We start from the raw sequence: 17,393 nt of genomic DNA, 5'->3' as shown, positions 1-17,393 counted from the left end.
ATTGGTGCTTTCTAATAATTTACATAAAAAGCCTTTGACTCTAAATAACAACATCCAAATCAAAGAGCTTATTTCGGCACAATTTTTGGTAACCCAATCACACACAATATCATCCAAAACAAAACAAAAATTGTTTCAAACTCTGAATTGATGCAAAAAGGAGAATAATCTGAAAAGATTAAAAAAAAAAAAAAAAGAAAAGATGGTGAATGCAATAAAGGTAGCGATTGCAGATGCAACGGTGACATGTATGTGGGTATTCATATCAGCGACGTTTGGGATGATGACAAGTTATATAACAAAAATGGTTGATCTTCATCACCTATCACATGGTGGTGTTGATTACCCTGCTATGATGGTAACAACTTTAGTGTTCTTCACATTTTTCTCTATATTCAATACTATTTGCAATGCCTTTGGAGGTGCCAGTTTCAACCCCACTGGTAATGCTTCCTTCTATGCTGCTGGTTCTGGCTCTGACTCCCTTTTCTCCATGGCTCTTCGTTTTCCAGCTCAGGTAACATTACTTCATTATGAAACTTTGTCTTATATATCATTATTAATGACTAATTATCAATTTAACAATCAAAATATACAATATAATATTCTCTAATTGTATTTAAATTAAAGTAAAATTAAAATTAAAATACTAAAATTGAAGTATAACTATATTATATATTATATATCAATTCAGCTACATTACCAACAACATTTCTGCCAACTTTTGCCAACTCTTATTTATAACTGTTCTTAATGGAAGTGTCTTTGTGTCTTTGTAGATGTGTCTAATAAAAATATCTTTTTATAGCTGTGTTTAATAGAAATGTCTTTATAGATATATTTTCTAGATGTGTCTTTTTATATATGTGTTTAAAATATAATGATTAATTATTGTTGGAAATAAGTTGGTAGATAATATATTGGTACTCTATACTTTTCCTATATTTGTATATTACTAACTAATTTAATAATTGCTAATAAGTTATAGCTCAAATGGCATAGTCTCCCTATACTTAATTAAGAGGTTGCGGGGTCGAGTCTCCTATCTTTGGTAAAAAAAAATAATTTAATAATTAAAATGTCTCACATAACACTCTCTTATTAAGATTTAGAAAAACTATTTTCCTCTAAAATTAGTAAACATCCTTCTTATATTTTCTTATCTACCTCTCTCTTTTTTTCTATTTCTCTCTATCATTCTCATTCTATATATAATTTATAATTCATATTTTATATTAGTAATTTGACAAATCAAAATATGTCACCAGATATTTTCATTCTAATTAAAATAAAAAATTTTCTTAGCTTCCAAAATTAATAAACCCTCACTCTCATTCTTCTTCTTTATCTTTCCCTCTCTTTTCTCTCCTTCTCTATTTTTCTCTACCTTTATGTTCTACAAAAAATAAAATTAACAACATAATATAATTTAAATAAAAAATATTATTATATACATATTTTTTATTTAATTTTAAATTTGTACTGCTTATCTTTTTAATATATATTTTCACTTCTTTTTTTTAAATATTTATTACATATAATTTAAAAAAATTATTAATGTTGTGATTAAAAGTTAGAATCAAGATTCAATTGTTTTTAAAAAAATGAGTTAATTTTATAACTATCAATATAAATTTTTTATGTTAATATCTAATTATATTTTTATATATATAAAAAAATATTACTTTTAAATAACAAACATAAAAATTAATTATTTCTATTTGTGCAATAAATTTAATACCTAATCAAATAAAAAAATATACATGTTAAATTCTTTTAAATTTTAGATAACGAATGTTAAAATTAAGTGAAAAAATTAAACTCTTTCATTTGAAAATAATAACTAAAAAATTTATTATTTAATTTTGTTTAAGACTCTGGTCTTTTTAGCCGACAGGGACTTTTTCCCCTTACGACCATTTTATAAAAGTTGTTTAATGTTATAAATTTTTTGTGTCATAATTTATAATACCAGAACTTATATAATTTTAAAAGATTTATATTCTTGTAATAGTATTACGAGTAAAAATATTAGTATGAACTAATCATTATATCAACATAAATTGGTTAATGTTTTTTATTAGACTATTTTGTACGGACATGAGTAACAAATTCTTTAATTATTATCTCAGTTGACAAAGAATAATAATTAAAAGATTGGGACCTAAATTTATTAGTATTATCAAAATGTATCATCTGTATTATGTACTCTGGAAAAATATGGTTTTATTTTAAACAAACAATCTTGTAAAAGTCTATGTTAAGAGTTGATAATAAACACTAACTAATTTGGATTAGTTAAATAATCAATTCATTTTCGTTTAAATAAATGATGGAGTTTGAATTTCACCTTGTGCATGCAGTAAATAATTAACCGCAGATCCTTAAACGGAGTTTAAATCCGGAGCTAATAAACACTAGTATTTTCATTGCTGTTAGTTAGGAATAGTCTTAGAAAGAGACATTAATTATGCATGACATATGAATAAAATGTGTTTGCATACATAGGCACTGGGTGCAGTTGGTGGTGCAGTGGCAATCATGGAAGTAATGCCATTAAAATACAGGCACATGATTGGTGGGCCTACTTTGAAAGTTGACTCACAAACTGGAGCAATTGTTGAAGGGGTTTTGACATTTCTGATTACCTTTGTGGTACTTGTAATCTCACTGAAAGGCCCTCGTAGTTCAATCATGAAGACTTGGTTAATCGCCATGGCAGTTGTCATTGTTGTCCATCTCGGTTCTGTTTACACCGGCCCAGCCTTGAATCCTGCCATTGTCAGTATATCATTTCTTTCACTATTTCATGCTAACAAAACTATTTTAAAATAAATTTTCATTTCACTCATTACATTTATCATGCATATAGTTGTCTAAGAAAACAATCATGCTTAATCATTTTTGTATAAAATATATAGGTAAAAACTCAGGTGCAGTCGACTTCACGTGAAGTTGATAGTTGAGAGCTGTTAGATGAAAATTTAGTCAAATCAGTCAAATCATTTAACGACTCTCAGTTATCAACTTTATATGAAGTCGACTGTAACTGAATTTTCACTAAATATATATTAATAATAAATTAAATAATATATATTTTAATATATATTTTATATTAATAACTAATTTAGTGACTTATTTTTTATATATGCATAATATGATCAGTATATAATAATATATATATAATAACTAATGTGACTTAATTTTTTATACCGAATATTTTTTAAAAAATTTAACGTAAAAAAAGAATTTATTTTTATTTAAAACTTAAATTTAACAATTTAAGATAATATTAATATATTAGTAAAACTGAATTCAGTTTTTTTTATTCAAAATAACTTTTAAATGAGTTGAATTTTCTTCTTTTACAATTTTATTATTGATAAAATTAAAACATATTCATTAAACAGTCACATATAAATTAAATAAAAATATTTTTAACATTTCAAACATTAAATATAATTATTTTGAGAATTAATTTGGAAACAAAAAATTTTTAGTATGGTTTATAAATAAAATAAATATAAAAATTAGAAATTTTAAATAAAATAAAAAAAAGAATTTATTTTTTAAGTGAATTCTAATTTTTATTATAGCAAACCTCACTGATTTTTGAATGTTGACTTTTCAGGCCTTTGGTTGGGCATACTTAGAGAATTCACACAATACATGGGAGCAATTTTATGTTTATTGGATTGCCCCTTTCATTGGTGCAATATTGGCTTCTTGGTTATTTCGTATTGTCTTTCCACCAAGAGTAGTAAAACACAAGAAAGCTTGAACTATTACAGTAGATTTCACTCTTATGTACTCCTATGCCATGCTAGTGTAATTTTAAATTTGTTTAATTATGTGTATATTATGCTCATAATTAGTTTTTCCTCATTTATTGAAAATATATTTATCTTTTTTTAATGAATAAACTTAAGTTTATAAATTAATTCAAATGGTTTTTCATGGTATATATTTTTAGTTCGACAAGACAAATATTAATTCGTCATGATATTAAATTTTATTCAAATAAATTATTATATGCATAAAACAATTCAAACGAGAAGTATAAGACTCATATGTTGCATGGACTGACAAAATATATAGAAAGTGATTAATTAGTAAACATGTATAGCCCCTACGAATATTGCAATGATATGTAAACTTAGGTTAGTTTAAGTTTCTAAAAGTTAGATGGATAACTGAATTGATAAAATAAAAAAATTAATTAAAATTAAATAGAGTATAATAAAATAATCAATTATTTATCAAAATTTAGACTATAAATCAATCATTATATATAAAAATACGTGTTGATATTTTATAAAAATGGTTATTATAATATTATTAATAGGTTTAATTATTAATTTATTTTAGATTTAATTAATTTATTAAAATATAAGTTGGTCATCACATGATATATTTAGATTCATAACGAATTAATTCTATGTTTGTAGGATTAGATATATTAGGAAAAATATATTTAATTATTTTACTTGTTAATTATTAGTTAAAAAAGTATTTTGAATTATATTTAAAAGTAAATGTTTAATTTGGTCTCTGATATTTAAATTATGTATCAATTAAATTTCTTATTTTTGTAAATGACCAACTACGTTTTTTAAATTGAGAAACGTTAATTTTGGTTCGTTTTTAAATAAATTTTTGTCTTAACAGAATTGATATGTACTGTTAAGTGCCAGTTTGACATTCCACCTGTATATTAATGTGATCAAATTCGACTCTAATTTTGTTATCTTAATACCCAAATTAATCCATCTTAAATTACAAAATTCTTACCTTTCTTAGTCCCCAATTTTTATCATCTCTTTTTTCTGTTCTTTGTCTTTTCTTCTCCTATTCATCTTTTGTTTATGTGTTGCATGAAAAACCTCATTGATCTTCATCTTCTTGGAGTCATTTTTTTTTCTTTTATCAACTTTCTCAACATCATCTTCTTTTTTTTTTTCTTTGGTTCATCATCTTTATTGTCACTGATCTCTTTTTCAATAACTTTCTCATTTCAAAGATAAATGAAATATCGAATGAATTATAAGTGTTTCTTTACAAGATTCTTAATCCTCCTCTCCTCCAAGTGCTCTAACTATTAAAACCAAAAACAATATTAATCATTCGGCTATTATCTCCTATTGCAAGTCAAATTAAATCAACTTTCAATTAAAAAAATTTCGAAAACATTATAAATTTTTTTTCTAAGTCTAAAAACTAAGCATGCACAATGATTTTTTTCTAAGGAAGAGGAAGCATTTCTTTTCTCTTCCAAATTATTTCTCACTGGAATCACTAGTCACAGTGAATGATCTATCAGCCTACGATTATCAAATATATTGCTCATCATCGTTATACTTGGTTGCTATAATCTTCTTTTCAGTAACCAAGTATGCAGAATAGAATCTAATACCAAATTGCTCAATCATGCTAACATCAGCATCGACCTACAACATCTTTATAAATTTTTTCATCGGAGACCTCACAATTGTTTCCAAAGTATTCACCAGATCTGCATGCACAAAAAAACAAATAACTCATGAAGAAAAAGTTTCTTTGAGTTCTTTTTTGCAGGAAATATCCTTTGTAGTATAAAACATTTAAAGTTGGCACTTAACATATTAGATGTGTAACATAACCTGTAAAATAAATATTTATATATCTTATATTTATAAAATTTAAAGACCTCAATCTAATGAATTTTTTTAGAAAAAAAAAACCTTCAATGCAAATTTTTTCAGGACCTATTTAGTTATATAATCAAAAATAAAAAATTGAGTGAGTGACAAGACAGTGAGTACCAAGTGGCAGCGACAGCTAGCACCCCCATCCACATCCTCTTTATCATCTTCATCCTCACTCACACGAATCACAAAGGAAAAAACTCTCATTGCCAAAACGACGTCGTTTATCGGTTTCTTCCTTCATCTCTTCGACTCCCGTTACGCTAACAGAGCTGGACTCGCAGCATTTGAACTCTCCCTCCTCCGCCGCCGTTTCCTGCAACGGCAAGATCCGCCACCGGTCGCCATCCTCCACCGAGCTCCTCGACGGCCATACTGCCACCTCGCCGTCGTCCTCCTCCGTGGAGCTGCCAGAACTCGGATTCGGAAGAATGCTGAAGCGGTTGCCGCACGAGTCGTCCTCCGACAAGATTTACCAGCTACGCGGAGCGCTGATGATGGTGGCCGTTCCTTTGGTGCTCGTCACGATTGTGCTTTACGTGTTGCCTTCCATTTCCTCCAACGAGTCCATCGAAGATTACACCCTCACGCACCGGAAGATTTCGCCCGATAACAGAGCCTCTAGCTCCTACGCCGTCGTCTTCGATGCTGGCAGCTCCGGCAGCCGCGTTCACGTTTTCCACTTCGACCGCAATCTCGACCTTGTTCACATTGGCAAAGATCTCGAGCTATTCGTTCAGGTTGGTGATATTCTGCCGATTTGCATTTTGCTTCACTAGTTCATAGTAAGATTTGCCATGTATAAGCAATAAGATATTAAACTTACAATTTGTGTTGTACTCATTATTTTTACTTTTTTAGAATAGAGTTTATACACTTCCACACATTCGTTTCACTTGTTAAGACTCTGTTCTACGAGGCACAGAAGGTGATGAAAGTGGAGAGTTGATGGATTCTGAATTGAGTGATGAATCTCAAATGATTCAATGTGGACAAAACTGTATATATACAAGCCTGGAAGATCTCAACTCATGATAGTTAAGTTAACTCTACGTCTAACAACTAATTAACTATGGTTCTAACTATTTATCAATGGCAAACTAAGTGATTAACTAGCAAATCTGTTAAGTTTTCAAATTAGGCAGCTGTACAAACTGCCAGCTAAGCTGCAGCATCAACTAACTAGAAACTTGGTGTGCGGGCATCCTGTAGTCTCAACTAACATCACTCGAGGTTAATGGCTTTTAGTTGGTCTGAGCAGTGAGTGAATCTTATACTGAAGATTGAGAAGCTTTCTTGATCAAAGATATTTATTTATTTATTTTATTGATAAAATGAGAGACATTATTATCAATGAAGGGGGTTATTATATTTGTCATGGAAGCTTTGGGATGATAGAGAAAACTGCTATGAAGCAATCAAAGCTCTTTGTTTATTGGAGCTTGATGAGATTGTAAGAAATTTAAGTAAGACGAAATTGCCACAAAGAAATCAATCAACTGATTCAGGGTTTTCTCAGGTTTATGCTTACTTTGAAGCCTCGTGCTCCTTTGTCAAAGTTAAAGTCACATGTGCTGCTCCTTTTCAGCTTTCATCTCAGGAAATGCAACCAAACATGCACTATCAAACAGATAAAATCCAATGAAGGATAAATCTATGACGGACAAGAAGTTACATCACTGCAGTGCATGGATAGCAGGTGGCCTACAAGTAGACTATAATTTGCATCTCAAGTGATTTTGGATTCAAAATTAGATCCACACACAATATATATTAGTAGGAATTTCTCATACCAAAAGAATAAAAAATTTAAATTATGTGTTGTAATATTTCTCTTAAGTTTTTAAATTCAATCCACTTGCTCATTTTCTTTTCTAATGCCTATTATGGTTCTTTTTATGCCTTTCTGATGTCATTGTTTTCTGATGCTGCAGATTAAACCAGGTTTGAGTGCGTATGCACAGAATCCACAACAGGCAGCGGAGTCTCTGATTACACTTCTGGACAAAGCTGAAAGTGTTGTTCCTCTGGAGTTTCGCCCCAAAACACCTGTTAGAGTAGGGGTATGTATGTACATATGACATGTGTATGATCTTTATTCTCTCTTTCTTTCCTTTTACATGCTAACTGTCAAATGGAGATTGAATATGTATCCTAATATAGGCAACTGCAGGATTGAGAGCTTTGGAAGGGGATGCTTCTGACAGGATCTTGGAAGCGGTAGATATTTCTTTCATCTACTTGAATCCCCCTCCTCCACCCCTCTTGTATTGACTGTTGTTTCTAAATTTTGGTAATTTAAGGTCAGGGAATTGCTTAAGCAAAGGAGCACTTTGAAATCTGGGCCTAATGCTGTTACTGTGCTGGATGGAACCCAAGAAGGTGCTTTTCAATGGGTATGGTTTGCTGACTTAATTACTAGTGATTAGTTTTAACTTTTCAATGCACGTAGGCTTGGGAAAATTGACCATCTTTTGGTGACATTGATTGGATGGTTAAAAGCCTGTTCCAGTATTTGGTATACAGTGAGTCTAGGTTTGTGATAATGTACAAACTGCAAATAGTGCTGTGAGTGTATAAATAACTGTAAAGTTAGAGTTGTGGAGACAGGCTTTAGAGGAACTTGTTTTTTAATTTCAAGTAACATGGACTAATGAGTGTAATTTGACAATAGGCATACCAAATCTAGCTAGAGGTGAAAATTGGGACCATATCATTACATCACAAATCACATAGTTTAATTATCTCAAGTTTGTCATACTTAATGACGGAAATATGGGGAGCTTGGAACTATAGCTTTGGGTAGCATGAATGAATGGAGTGTTTTTAATTGTATTTGTGGTAGAAAAGCTGTACCTAATTAAAGGGAAGTTTTACCTGCTCTTTGCAGATACAAATACCTATAGTGTTTCATACAACTGATTGCTAAACAATAAAATTTAATGGAAGAATAAGTTGAAAATTAGATATTTGAATGTTGGTTGCATTGATGAGTGACACACTAGACAAAATAGGATTAAAAATGAGTTCATTAGGAGAAGTTGTAAGTAGCATATATAATCTATGAAAAAAGATGGTAGGGTCTCAAATGAGAAGATATGTAGAAGCCCAGTTGTTTGTTGGGATAGGATTAATTATTTGGCAACCATTTGGTACTTATAAGAGGGGATCATTTTTGTTTGGCTAACTCTTTTTTTTTTCAATTTATTTGGATGAGTGGATGACTTATAGACTTTTATGCATTATTTTCTCTTCTAATATAATTTCTTTATCTATCCAAAAAGCAAATGGTAAACCACTGCTATTATTGAATTAATATTACTTGACATGCAGCTATGTACACCTCTTGCAGATAAAAAAAAAAAGGGGAAACTGAGGTCTTTGTACTCTCCTTGAAAGAACAAATGCAGTATTTTGTTTTTCTTATCTTGCCTTCTAATTTGCTTAGGTGACTATTAACTATTTGCTGGGGAACTTGGGAAAAGATTATTCAAAGACTGTTGGGGTTGTTGATCTTGGAGGTGGATCTGTTCAAATGGCATATGCCATCTCAGAGACAGATTCTGCCAAGGCTCCAAAAGTACTTGGTGGAGAGGATCCATATGTCAAGGAGATGTTTTTAAGGGGAAGAAAATATTACCTCTATGTTCACAGGTTCTGAGAGTGTCCTTATTTTTAGTGTTAATCCTGATTTTCTGATATGAGTATTCTGAAATAGCTTTTCGTCATCCATGACTAAATGATATTAACATCTTACTTTCAGTTACTTGCACTATGGTTTGCTAGCAGCTCGCGCAGAAATTTTAAAGGTTTCTGATGATTCTGGGAACCCGTGTGTTTTAGCTGGCTTTGATGGTAAGCTTTTGACATGCCAGGTTCTATGTTAATCAACAGGGAAAGAGAACTCCGAATTTCTTGTGCATTTTTCAGCATATGTTATCCAATGACAATTAGATCGTTTTGGTTCGACTTAGGGTATTACAATTATGGAGGAAAGTCATTCAATTCCTCATCCTCCCCATCTGGCTCAAGATTGAATGAATGCGAAACCATGGCTCTTAAAGCTCTCAAAGTTAATGAGTCAAAATGTACACATATGAAGTGCACATTCGGAGGGATTTGGAATGGTGGTGGCGGGGATGGACAGAAAAACCTTTTTGTTGCCTCATTTTTCTTTGACCGTGCTGCGGAGGTATTTTATTATTCATATTCATGGAATCATATAATTTAGCAATATTGCCATGCTAATCACTTTATCACTCATAGGCGGGTTTTGCCAATCCAAACTTGCCCGTTGTAAAAGTTCGTCCTGTGGACTTCGAGGTCGCAGCTAAGCGAGCTTGTCAAACAAAACTTGAGGAAGCAAAATCAGCTTATCAACGTGTGGAGGAGGGGAACCTACCATATTTATGCATGGATCTCGTATACCAGTATACATTACTTGTAGCTGGATTTGGTAGGTTTTGCTGCAATGATGAATTATGCAAAATTTTAGTAACCTTATCTTCTTGTTTCCCTGATTTCTTCCGATTATCTGTAGGTCTAGATCCACGGCAAGAGATTACATTGGTGAAAAAGGTTCAGTACCGTGATGCTCTTGTTGAAGCAGCATGGCCCCTCGGCAGCGCCATAGAAGCTGTGTCATCTTCGTAATGAGGCCAGTATGAAAACCAATTACTATTAGAATTATTCGTTCAAAATACAGCTCAAACGGAGTACTATCACAAATCTTTCAGAGAAGAAGATAGACTCGTCAATTTTCATTTGTAATTATTTTGGAAAAATATCGGTTTCCATATTCGATTCATTTTGTTCATTCATATTTGTAATAGGTAGAGACAAACTTACATAATGGTGATATTGATATTATTCCAATTTTGATTGATTCATGGAAGCAATTAATTATTGCCTTCGTTCCTGTCATTTCAGTTTGAATTGCAATAAAATGTTACTGCTGAATGTGCTGTGTTAGTGTTTGATTAATTATGTTATGATGTAACAAGATAAATTTAGTTTAACATGCCCTAAGATGAGTCACTATTACAAATTTTTAGTGTCATTTTACACCTATAATTGCTACTAAATTACTATTCACAATTAAATTTGATGTGTTTGCTATGACACTTGATGCACTATGTGTCTTTTTCATGGCTAAGAGGTGATAGTTTAAGCAAATAGAATGGTTATATTTTTAATACATTTTTTAAGCAAGAAAATTTTTTGGATTGCTTTATTTTTTACATAATTTTTTTTTCCTTTTATTTGACTGATGTTTTTGGAATTTACCAAGAATTGAACTTTAAATTTTTTGAATATAAAACTGATATTTTGTCATGATCTAATTCTTCCAAAAATTTTGAAATGAATGATAAGAGGAGACAATTATAATAGATGATAAGTAAGAAAAGACAAAAAAAAAAAGTTGTAAAAAAGAAAATTGTTAGATAAATTTGTATAAAAATATTTAACTTTAGTTTTATTCTGTAAAATTTAAAATGAGGAATGCTAGAGCCAACAACTTTTGTGATTTGTAGTCATCAAATAGCCATCAATGATGATTTTAATTGTGTGAGAATGATTCACTTTTCTTTGCTAGTTACATGCTGGTCAGGATTTAACAAAGTTGTTAGTCCCTAGACTTTTTCATTTAGAATTATTTGCTTTAGTCTCCTCATTAATTTACTTCCTAAAATACCAATATGGCAAATTAAAATTAAATAACAAAAAAGTTTTGCAACATCAACATGTTATTTACACGCAAGAGAGGAGGAAGCACCGAATATTCGTTAACATAATAACCGCGGCAGCTAGCGGTGGATAACTTGACAGTTTTCTGATCGGACGGTTGAGGGTATTTTAGGTGGCGCCAATGATTGAGTGATAGGGGCATAGGGCATAGTCATAGATTCTCCCTTGTAGTAATTATTAGCTACCAAGCATTCACTCTCTACGTCACAAAACGTCACCCTTTTTTTTCTCTTTTCTGAGTTCTACTTCTTCTATCTATGGCAAACACCAACCCTTTTCCGTTTTGCTTTGCTGTTCAGTTTCGTTTCCTTTCGTTGAGCAAAAGTCAAACTTTCATTTTTATTAAGATCAAGTTAAATAAAATAATAAGAGCTTCATAATAAGCCATGTCATGTCAGGTCTAGAACCTACAACCCTAGAATGGGGTCCACACGTTTTCCTTATTTGGTTTATCTCTATTTTTAGTTACTTTATAATTTATATTATCTCATACGAATTATTTTAACAGAGTTACTATTAGTAGTGAAGTAATAAACATGTTGAATAAAATAAAGAATGCTTCAGCGGAATCTGTTCCGTATCATGAGGATGAGGTGATGGATAATGGGATATGATTATTGTCTCACAAGTTAATAATTAATGTTAATATCATCCACCCATTAGAGACCGCGTAGCTAATTTAAATCTTGGGGGTTTGGATTTCATTTGAGGATGGTGTATGTCATGAAAATACAATTATTATTATAATATATGAGAATATAAGATTAGAATTGAAGAAAATGGAAGGTGTTAGGGGTTGCGGTGAAGAATAAAAATCAAGTTTCAATGCTACAAAATGCGTATCTAACTTATGATTTATGAGCTTTGGACATTTTATGAGCTACAGTGACGGATCTAGAAAATTTTGATAGTAAGATAAAATTGATATAACATGATAATAATTTTTATAATAAAAATAATATATGTATAAAAAAAAGTAAATATTAAATTATCTATTAACTACTATATATATGTATAAATATATATATTATTTAACTTAATTTTAATGTGTATTTTATATTTTAATATATATTTTATACAGATAATTATTTTTTATGCAAATATAACATGATTATTGTTATGATTATATTTTATTATTGTAAAATATGATTAACCTTCAAAATATCTAATATACAAATTAAAACACTAAATAGTAATTTAAATAATAATATATAATTTAAAATTTTATTTTTTTAGGTTTTATATTTTTAAAAAATTAAGTAATTTTTCTCTTAACACTACCATCAAACTTTCGCTCTTTCCATATATATTACTAAACAATTATTTAAAAATTCACTTCCCAACACAATTAAAAGCCGACTCTTATTGATATTCATAGTTAAGAAAGTTCTTTCAATTAATATAGTTGCTACGCAAAAATTAAAGCTAATTTAAAAAGAAGATAAATAATATTCTCTTGAGTTGATTTTAAAAAAAGAACACTAATTTCGTTTAAATCTGAGAATTGATCATTCTAACGAATATCTAATATAAAATTTTTAAATTAACGATTAAGTACCAAAAGTTAAGTAAAAAATTATTATGAAGTCAAATTTAATAATTTAATAAGGACAAATAAATATTATTATCATATACAACTAAAAAAAATTCTAAATTGTAGTGGGGTGCTTGACCACACCAATATACTTGAAACTGTCCCTGTTGAGTGAGATTATGTGATTTGCATGTTTGAGGGAGTGAAAAATTAAATATTTTGGTTGAAATATAGAGAAATAGTGTGAGTGAATTTTTTTTAATAAAAATGATCAAATTTATTACAGTAGAATAATCAAATATCTTGTATAGAATAATAAAATAAAAAAGTATTATAATTTTGGATTCTTTTCAAAAGGAGGCAATAATAATGCTTTTTAATCAGCTGTATTATTGTTTGGAGAATCGTATTCCAAAATTTGCACTATAAAAAAAAGGTTTTAGTAGTATATTTAGAAGAAAATTACTCTACTTAATAATAATTACGTACATATATACCTCCCTAATAATTTGGAAGCAGCAACTAACATTTCATATTAAATATTTTAACTATTGTTATATAAACCTAAGTATGTTTTAAATTTGTTTATACACTAAATATTTTATTTTCTTATTAGTCTTTTATATCTTTGTTTTTTTTTAAACGTCAATTATGTATATATACATACTCAGAATATTTTCAACGTGGTTGGGTGGCAAATATGAACTTATTGTATAAAATAGCCGAACCTTATTAGAAATTGTAGTTACCTAGCTAAAAAAAACAACCACCATCACCCACCTAAAGCTGCGCAAGAATATAGAGAAATCAAATATATATAGATTCAACTAAAGCAGCAGCTACTACTAAAATTACTACTATATTTTTAAAAGAGCACATAATACAGAATTAATTAATTAGGACAAGAATCACACTTTTTCACAACTTTAGATAATACGCTTTTTTAGATAATATATATAGTTATTTATATATTTTGAGAAAGTCTAGGGGCAGTAATTTTTGTGTTTTATGGTCAACACTTAACCATAAAAAAAAGTAAGTGATCTCCTACTATTAGATGTAATCTCACACCATTAAAAATACTATTGATAGTCAATTGATGATTACAAAATACAAAAGTTACTTATCCCTGACACTCCTTATATATTTTTACTTAATAGTTTAAACTTGTTAAAAAGGTAACAGAAGTTTTACATAAGAAGGCGTATATTAAATAATATAGTTTATTTAGAATTTGTTTGCACGTGAATTTTAGAAAAAATCTTTTTTTAATAATTTTAAAAAAAATATTTTTTATAAAAATAAAAATAATTTTATATTTAATTTTATATTTATTAGAATTTTATACACATAAATTAATACGGCGTGAAATTTTAGATTCAGTCAACTTTATTTGAAATTGATAGTTGAGAATCGTTAAATATTATTATGTTTGTAATCTTGCATAGGAAGTGGCTTGCAAAGCACGGATCCGTGAAGCGTAACGTGTGAGAGGTGCGTGTAGTGTATCTCTTCTCTTCTCTTGTCTATCTTGTCTTGTGTATTTAAGCACACCTTCTTCCCTTCATTATTTTACTTTCTTAATCTTTCATCACTTCATAATTAATTGCTCATCGCTATGGATGCGGCTTTGGATTTGCCTCCCGGTTTCAGGTTCCACCCTACAGATGAGGAGATCATCTCTTATTATCTCACTCACAAGGTTTTGAACACAAGTTTCACCGCAACTGCCATTGGAGAAGTTGATCTCAATAAGTGTGAGCCTTGGGACTTGCCTAGTAAGTCACCATTTCTTGCTTCTTCTTTATTTGTTTTCTGGCAGTGAAAACTCTCGTGCAGTTGACATATTTGATAAAATTGTAAATGTTTATTTAGAGAAAGCAAAGATGGGGGAGAAAGATTGGTACTTCTTCTGGCAAAGAGATAGAAAGTATCCAACTGGGATCAGAACGAATCGAGCCACGGAATCCGGCTATTGGAAGGCCACCGGAAAAGACAAAGAGATTTACAAAGGGAGAAACCTTGTTGGTATGAAGAAAACCCTTGTGTTCTATAGAGGTAGAGCCCCTAATGGACACAAAACCAATTGGGTTATGCATGAATTCAGATTGGAAGGCCTTTTTGCTACTTACAACCTCCCTATACCTGCTAAGGTACTCATCAATTTCTTTTGTAAAAATTCACCAACAATTGTGTTCGTGAAAAGCTATTAGTTAAGAATTGTTATATGATTTGATACGTTGACTAAATTATTATTTAATGATTTTTAACTATTAACTTTACAGAAAAATAACAACTATACGTGAATATTCACCTAATTATATATATGTAGTCTCAAAAGGTGGAAACTCAGGTTGCAGTCGACTTCACGTGAAGTTGATACCTGAGAGCCGTTAGATAATTTGACTGATTTGATTAAATTTTTATCCAACAGACTTTCATGTATCAACTTCACGTAAAATCGACTGCACCTGAGTTTTCACCTGATTTTTTAATATTGTATTTTTCAAGGATTGCTTTTCTCTTTTGCAGGAGGAATGGGTTGTGTCGAGGGTTTTCCATAAGAACACAACAGAAAAATTGAACCCAACTATTCCATCTGGCCTCTTTAGGATAATGAAGAACATGAACTCAATTGGAGATGATGATCTTGTAGATTTTTCTTCTCTCCCACCTCTCATGGATCCTTCTAATAATTATGATGATGAACACACCACCACCACCAACAACAACTATGTCAATAGTATGTTTGCATCATCATCAGATTATAATATTACTATTCAGCAAAACAAGAAAGATATGATGGGAATAAGGAATAATAATAATAATATTAGAGCATTGTTAATGTACGACGGTCCATCATCATCATCATCAGAAGTAGTTGCTCCTCCTCTCTCTGACTTGGAATTAGGCCTCTGGGATTTATAACTTCTTACCAAAACATTATTAAACATTATTTCTGATGATATTTATAAGATGAAGACTCACGTGCAATTGTCTTTATATAAAATTGATATTCGAAAATTGTTAGATAATAATTTAGTTAAATTTATTAAATTATCTAACGATTTTTTAATATTAATTTTATATTTATATAGAGATAACTGCATGTAAGTTTTTATCTATTTATAATTTAATTTAGGATTGACTGTGTGACCATATTTTCCTTCTTCCATAACAGCATGATATATATTATATAGTTCATGGATGGATATATCTATATATAGATTTGTAATATCCAAACTTGATTTGTCAGAAGAGTTTTAGGATTTTCTCATAGAAGACAGCTAATGTGGATCTTGTATGTATGTACATTATTCTTTTGATATGTAAGTGTGTTTTTGTTTTATTCTTTTCTTTTGTTTAATAATTATTTTTGCTCATCATATCATCGTTACTGTATGTATGATTCCAACTTTTGCGTGTTGTAAATCTTCTTGTATATGGAGCACTTATTGTCATTTATTTAGGGTGTAACGCTTTATGAGAATATAAATATATGGTGGATACTACAATGAAGATGGCATAATTGTCTTCATATGAGTATATTTCTTTTTGACCTTTGGATGATGGATTGTATGGTTAGATTTTGATATTTATAAAAGTGTTGTTTTTGTTTAAAGTGTGGCTAAATAAATAAACCACACTTTTAACCAAAGCATCTTCATGAGAAGATATTTTTGCCATCTTCATTGTAGTATCCACCTAAATATATAGATATATATAAAGAATGTGCAAATTTTTATTTTATTTTATGATGAACAAGATAGAACAAACAAATAGAGTAGCAAGGTTGTGAAAATCAAATCATCTTAAAATCGATAAAGTTAAATATTCAAAGATTTAAAATTTCAAAAGAAATTTATTTGAAATTAGATTGTATATAATAAAATAGTATATTTTTATATAAAATATATATTTTCCAAAAAAATTAATTTTTAAAATATAACTTTTATCGATTTCTAAACCAAAAAAAAAAATGAACCGCTCAACTGATTCACCACTCTTTTATTGATTTTTTACAATTATTTTTTGGTATAACTTGGTTAGATAAGCCAATTTAATCTGATTTTCATAATCATATAAACGGTAATATTAGAGAGAAAAATATCTAAAATTATTTTATATAATATAATATTTATAATTTTATACACATAATATTTATAATTATATATTTATTATATCTAAAATTATATAATTATTTTAATAATAATTATTAAATATTAAAAAAATAATTTTAGATAATTTAAATTAATTTTTTATTATCTTTTAATAATAATTATTGTAATATATTAAAAAAATATTAGAAAGTTAGTAAATTTTATAATTTATAGTCATTACTCATTAATTAACTATTATTAATATTTTTTAATGGTATAAGATTATATCTAATGACATAAAATTGCTTACTTTTTTTTGCTGATTAA

The 17,393-nt window shown here is 29.3% G+C and overlaps 3 protein-coding genes across 3 annotated transcripts; all 3 read left to right on the top strand.

Moving 5' to 3' along the window:
- The first annotated feature begins 83 nt into the window (after positions 1-83).
- Positions 84-3,859, top strand: LOC112784189 (aquaporin SIP1-2-like). Its single transcript, XM_025827313.3, has 3 exons — positions 84-517; positions 2,509-2,781; positions 3,632-3,859. Exons 1-3 carry the CDS (start codon positions 203-205, stop codon positions 3,779-3,781), a joined length of 738 nt encoding a protein of 245 aa, XP_025683098.1. The 5' UTR covers positions 84-202; the 3' UTR covers positions 3,782-3,859.
- Positions 3,860-5,491: 1,632 nt separating this feature from the next.
- Positions 5,492-10,643, top strand: LOC112784188 (apyrase 2). Its single transcript, XM_025827312.3, has 9 exons — positions 5,492-6,424; positions 7,619-7,747; positions 7,848-7,904; positions 7,988-8,080; positions 9,133-9,338; positions 9,448-9,539; positions 9,659-9,876; positions 9,951-10,140; positions 10,225-10,643. Exons 1-9 carry the CDS (start codon positions 6,116-6,118, stop codon positions 10,335-10,337), a joined length of 1,407 nt encoding a protein of 468 aa, XP_025683097.1. The 5' UTR covers positions 5,492-6,115; the 3' UTR covers positions 10,338-10,643.
- A 3,810-nt stretch (positions 10,644-14,453) lies between these two features.
- Positions 14,454-16,315, top strand: LOC112786651 (NAC domain-containing protein 87). The gene is made up of 3 exons (XM_025830016.3): positions 14,454-14,744; positions 14,842-15,119; positions 15,499-16,315. The coding sequence occupies exons 1-3, from the start codon at positions 14,585-14,587 to the stop codon at positions 15,892-15,894; spliced, it is 834 nt and encodes a 277-aa protein (XP_025685801.1). The 5' UTR covers positions 14,454-14,584; the 3' UTR covers positions 15,895-16,315.
- Positions 16,316-17,393: the final 1,078 nt, after the last annotated feature.

Source organism: Arachis hypogaea, chromosome 20 (assembly GCF_003086295.3).
Source record: "Arachis hypogaea cultivar Tifrunner chromosome 20, arahy.Tifrunner.gnm2.J5K5, whole genome shotgun sequence".
Taxonomy (NCBI): domain Eukaryota; kingdom Viridiplantae; phylum Streptophyta; class Magnoliopsida; order Fabales; family Fabaceae; genus Arachis; species Arachis hypogaea.
This window is presented reverse-complemented; position numbering and strand designations above follow the sequence as displayed.